The sequence below is a fragment of the Phocoena phocoena genome, chromosome 10 (genome assembly GCF_963924675.1).
Source record: "Phocoena phocoena chromosome 10, mPhoPho1.1, whole genome shotgun sequence".
In the NCBI taxonomy this organism is placed as follows: Eukaryota; Metazoa; Chordata; class Mammalia; order Artiodactyla; family Phocoenidae; genus Phocoena; species Phocoena phocoena.
In genome coordinates, this window is record NC_089228.1 from 62,711,161 (window position 1) to 62,717,160 (window position 6,000).

Sequence of the window (6,000 nt, forward strand, 5' to 3'; positions counted from 1 at the left end):
TTAACTGAGTTAAATCAACATATTATCTTTGTGTGTGTGTACGGGCATGCTGTTTAAAACATCAATAGTGATAGACTGGCCAGCTAACATTTCAGAAACTCTTGAGTTAATGGAACCTAGAGCAGGGAAATGTAAACTGAGAGAAAGAAAATCATCATGATGGTTAGGAATGACTTTCACATAGAGGTGGGAAGGCAATGTTAAGTAGTCAACATGATGCACTAAACATCTAATTGGGGTGGGAGGGTGGAGCTGGTATGGAAAAGAAGAGTAACAGGTGCCAACACCATGTCACTAACAGCTTTTATGAAAACACTCAATTGAGAAAAATGCCAGAGTAGAGGCCATAAAGAGCTACAGAGCTACAGATTGGCCACGGAGGAACAGGATGGCTACCAATCTCACCAAGGAGAGATTTCAATAGTGAGAATGAAGGGATAGAAATTGGCATTTAGTGTCTACTGTGTCAAGAAAAGAAAAAATATATATATTTGTGTACACTCCTCTAAATATCTCTGTAGAGGATGCTCATATATATATCCTCATAGGATTTCTATAAGGCAGGATTTATTTTTTATTTTTCAATTTATTTGATTCAAGTATAGTTGATTTACAATGTTGTATTTATTTCTGCTGTACAGCAAAGTGATTCAGTTATAGACATATAGATGTTCTTTTCATATTCTTTTCCACTATGGTTTATCACAAGATATTGAATATAGTTCCGTGTGCTGTACAGTAGGACCTTGTTGTCTATCCATTCTCTATATAATAGTTTGCATCTGCTAACCCCAAACTCTCAATAATCCATCCCTCCCCCACCACCTCTCCCCCTTGGCAACCACAAGTCTATTCTCTGTGTCTGTGAGTCAAGGCAGGCATTATTAACCATAACTTTCAGTTGGAAAAAACAGCCTCAGAGAGTTTGTTAACTTGCTAATGTCACATAAGAGGTGAGAAGCACAGTTGGACTGATGTCATTTGTTGACTGTTCTCCTCATTTTTTCATATGAAGATGACAACAGGGAAGATAGAAGCATTCCAGGTGAAAAATCATATATTTGAAAGTGGAAGTAAGAGAAGCAGGGAATTGCTCATTTCCTCCAGATGTTTAACACTTGAACTGACTAGAACCCATCTCTCCATCCAGTTTCTACTCAAGGAATAGTAGGAATGACATCAAACATATTCCCTTGAGTGTCCCCAAGAACACTTTCCCCCATACAAATTAATTTTAAAAACATAACATTGCTCAAAATGTACTGGTCAAATAACTGAATGCATCTACTTGTCTAAAGTACAAGACATCCTTAGGAATAGGTTATATGTGATATAATTTTGAAGATGCTGGAAAAACACTGCTTCCAGAAAGAACCTGTCTCATCTTTCTTCCTAGGATTTAAAATTCTATAATTAGATGTGTATATGTTTTTATTAGGATGCATATAATCATGAAATTGCATGTAGAGTAATTTTTTGCCTTATTTTGAATGACTTTTGTCAACATTTTTCCCAATAAACTGCTTTCTAGCTTGGGAAAGAAGCATCTGATAATGGGGAGGGTATATAATGAGAAAGGCACCATGGAGAGCAGAAAAATAGGTAAGTATGATCAAGACCTTGTCATTCTGCTCACAAAAGGACATTGTGGGAGTAATGACTGCTAACTGATTACACTATATTTGTAAGTTCAAGAAGGTTGAGATTTTCCAAGTAGTTAGTTACATGAAAGTACAAGTGATAAGCGGACCAGAAGGGTCAGTGATTACATCTGCTGCTTACACGGTGGTATTTCACCTTCATACCCAATGTTGACTCTTTTATCTTGCATGAACAATGTGATTTCTTGTCCTGCCATTCTCTGCATAAAATGACATACCAGGGGGGCAAAAAAGCGATTCTCAATCTAATCTGTTTTGCAAATTTGACAATGACTTAAAAGAGCAGGAAGTTGTCTGTGAGTAATGACACTGCTTATTTGTTTAAATGTCAAACTTGAACCTCATCTGCTTTCAGGGAATATGTCCATAAAGAATATGGGTTTCAGTTCAGCCAGAGAGGATTTCAGTGTCATTCATTTCTGAGGAAAACAGCTGTCAGTTTCATGAAAACAAAGAGCTTTGAGTATACCTTTTTTTTTTTTTTTTAAGTTGAATAAAATTAGACATTTCAGCACTTGGGGCTGTGGACAGTGCTCTCTCACTTGACATTATGAAACATCTACTCCAGAGATGTTTCTTTCCTGAGACTAAAGCACTCCTCAGGCTAGCAAACATGCACCCCTAAACTATGCAATTAGGATATGAAAACCATGCATCACAGGTCTGTGCAAGCCAGAATAAAATAACAGCAAAAAGGAGCAAATTTTATCACAGAGGTTAAGCCTAAAATAAAATTAGGGAAGGAAAATAATTATGATTTGTAGCTATTCCTGAAAAACACGTCAAAATTTTACTGCAATGCAATAACATTCCTCCCTCAGTGGGTTTTTGTTGGAGAGAATCACAGAACCATTAACCCCTCATGGTAATTTATTAATAGTGGGCATAGATGGAAAGGAGAAAAGGAAATACATTTAATAGGCTTGCAGACAGTGGGAGAAAAGAATTAATTCTCTGTATGCTTTCTAAATCTAGAGTGGAATATCAGTGAAGAATTCTGGACCTGAGGTCAGAAGAAATGGAACTGAATCTTAATGATGTTCCTTAATAAGTCATTTTATTTCTCTAAGTCTTGTTTCTTCTGTCAAATGTGGGTTACTCTGAGGTTAAGTGAGAGAGTGTATGGGAAGGAGTCTGGCACAGAGTAGGTATTCATAGATGTTCAATTTTGATTATTCACTTATCATTAAGTATTAGCATAATGCAGTGAAATGTTGCTATGCTAGTAGCCATGTATCTTAATTATTGTAACTCTAAGCATGGATGACAAGGAGAAGGGAAACAAGAAAAGCATTATGATTAACAGACTTAACCTTACAACTGGTCCTAACCATGTGTATTTCCACCTTTCACCTTGTCTGCCTCATCAAAACATTTCCTTTATGTTTGCCTTTAAAAAACTGCAACAAAGTTAAAATAGCCTGAAAAAATATACAGACAGAGCCAACTAAAGTTCTCAGAGGATTCTTATCTTTCTTGTCAAATAATATTCTACCAGCTCTCTCAGGAATGCCTTTCAGTCACATACGACCAACTATTCTGCCTCCTGAATTGGCGAGGGACTACTGTGACTGCTTCTTACCCAGACTGACACATATGGGGAGAGAAGGTAAAAATCAGGCTAGCGCCGAGAGCCTGATAATTCTCTTATTATCCTCCACTGCAGCTACAAAGCCTCTACTTTGGACTTCAACACCTCCCAGCCTATTCCACCTCGCTCATCTTCTACCCCTTTTTGTAACTGAAAATCTAGAGCATCTTCTCCTAGCCTCCCCCTATCTCCTGTCATTTTCCACAGAGATTCCCTCCACACTGCCCTCTGCATTTAAACGCCTCCTACTCTCCATTCATCTAGGTGCACACTCCTTCCATTCACAATTTATGTTCAATCGTCCCTCCCTTCTAAAGCCCCTGTTTTTTGTTTTTTAAGTCGATTTCCCAGCTGCCCTAATAAACTCCATCACCACAGCCACCATCTAGCCACGGCACCGCTTATTCAACCCTCAGAAATTGTGCAGAGGTGGGGAGTGGGAGAGGAAATTTATGCTTGAATACCAACCTAGACAGCGACAAATAGTGAGAACCTAGCACAAAGCTTGGTCTAGTCTTTGGAAAAAAAGAAATCAGCTGCAAATGTTTCCCGAGCCTGGAAACAAGCATGCTCTGGAAAATACATGGGTACAGTGGATAAATGAATGAATGGATGGAGGGATGAATGATTGTGATCTCCTTGGTACTTTTCTCAGAGGCCCCTCCTCCTTGCTCGCTCCCGGCTTGGCTCCTGTTTAATTCAGCTTCCTTGCATGAGTGCACCTCCCTGCTTTGCCTCTGCTCCCACTTCCTGCCCTTTCATTACCGCCTGTGGACTCAGCCTCAACCCCTCGCCAAAGGGCACTTGTACCGGGCTCACAAATCCTTTGTGATTTCCACAACCCAGGAGAGCTTGCTCCGAAGGGGCACAGCTTCTCATCCTGCCAGCCTGACCTCTCCCCACCCCCGAAACACTCGTCCACGTTACACAAAAGGATGACTAATTCCCCCACACTCCATCAAATCCACCTGGAGAGCCCTGCCTCTGTCCCTTTCCCCGCGCCTGGAACCTTGGTGCTCCCAAAGGCAATGCGGCTCCCTGCAGAAAAAGGGATCACCATTCCAGGGCTCGGTCCTGTCTCGTAAAATCAGAAAACTTTTTTAAAAAAATATAACCCCACCCCGAGAGCAGCCACCTCTTTGTGTGCATCCCTGGGGGGGAGGAGGGGTCTTGGCAGTCGGGGGCGCGAGGACTTGGCAGCCCCTACCTGGGGCTGCCCGGCGGACACTCACCCAGGACGTTCCCAATGAGAGCCACCACGAACACGATGATGTAGCCGGCGATCAGGACCCACTCGTATTCTTTGGGGTGGAGGTATTCCCTCCACAGGTACCGCAGGAATTCCTCGTCGTCATAGTCGGTGGGGTTTAAAAAAGGCTCTTGAGTTGCATTCAGCTCCGGAGCAGATGACCAGTTGCGACAAGGGGGGGAGTCCTCCAGTTTGGTGCCGGACATCACGGGCTCCAGTCCGGGTCGGCTCAGTGCTGCAAGCGGCTCGGCCCCTGCCCCATGGGCGCCGCGGTCTGCGGCGTGAGGAGGCGCGGACAGGCGACCAGGGGCTCAGTAGCAGAAAATGACGTGAAAAGTTACGGAGCCAATGCCTCCGAGTCTCCCGCCCGCCGGGCAACTAGTCCGCCGGCGGGGCTGTGTCTGCAGGCGATGTTGCACCGGGAGGTGAGGAGTAGGCTGAGCATCCAGGGACCGGGCACCAGAGGCTGCAGCAGGGACACCGGGAGGGGAAGCTGCTACCTCGGCTAGGGCTCAATGACTCCTCATTCCAGCGCGGAGTTCGCAGCCCACAGCCTCCTCCCGCGCCCGGGAGGGCTGGGGCTGAAGAAGGAAAAAAAAAAAAAAAGTCGTGAAAATGGTATTAACCTGTTTCTCCGTGGGTTCCATCTCCCTCTTTTCTACTTCTTTTTTGTTCCTGCATTTCTCAAGTGCAGTTTCTGTAAACACAGACTTGTGTAGGTCTGTGCACATGGCAAGCCTGGCAACATAGGCTTAATATAGGATTTGCAGATGCTTTTGTCTGGGACAGGTAAATACAAAGTAATGAGGGGCAGCCACTGTGTTCCTCAAGCAGGACGATGTAAAAGTCATTTCAGGCAAGTCATTTAACATTTGCTTGGCTTTGCCAGCTTAACTCAGCTAGTACTTGATGAATCTAAGGCATCTCCTCCTCTCCTCCTCCCCTCTTCCCAAACTGGAGAAAGAGATTTTATATATATATATATATATATATATATATATATATATATATATATATATATATATATATATATATATGTATGTATATATAGCTGGAATTTGTATTTGCAACAGCAAGTGTCATGTGAAATACAGCAGCAAATCCTTGAAGGACACTAAGGGTAAAAAATGTGATCATAGTTAATGTTGTCCAGCAGAGGTGGCACTGACATACCCCACAGCGTTAAACAGATTCTCAGTAGGATGTACACAAGAAGAGGGGCTCTCTCTGGGGAAGCCCACACCACGCTGGTCTTTCTTCTCATTGACTCAGGACTGATGTCACCTGCTGTTCTCTCATGGCTTGATTTTGTCTCTAAGGATAGCATTTTGGGATTTGTTAGAGTGTGAGTTCATGATCCTTTCACTTTCAATAACCATGATAGGAGCATTGTATTTGATTGATTACAATCCTGGACGTGGGAAGGGCCTTGGAATCATCTAGCCTAAACTTCAGCTTAATATTAGAAGCCTTCTGATAATATTGTTAATGTGTTTGCG

At 42.7% G+C, this 6,000-nt stretch overlaps 1 protein-coding gene across 2 annotated transcripts in view; it reads right to left on the reverse strand.

The window, feature by feature from the left end:
* The window catches only part of HCRTR2 (hypocretin receptor 2), a 129,476-nt gene extending 124,762 nt beyond the window's left edge, over positions 1-4,714 (reverse strand). Inside the window, exon 1 of one of the 2 annotated variants that reach the window (XM_065885113.1) lies at positions 4,485-4,707. In XM_065885113.1, coding sequence (XP_065741185.1) covers positions 4,485-4,707 — 223 coding nt within the window. Of the gene's footprint in view, positions 1-4,484 lie in introns of both variants that reach the window. The other variant, XM_065885114.1, reaches the window with a different exon arrangement.
* Positions 4,715-6,000: the final 1,286 nt, after the last annotated feature.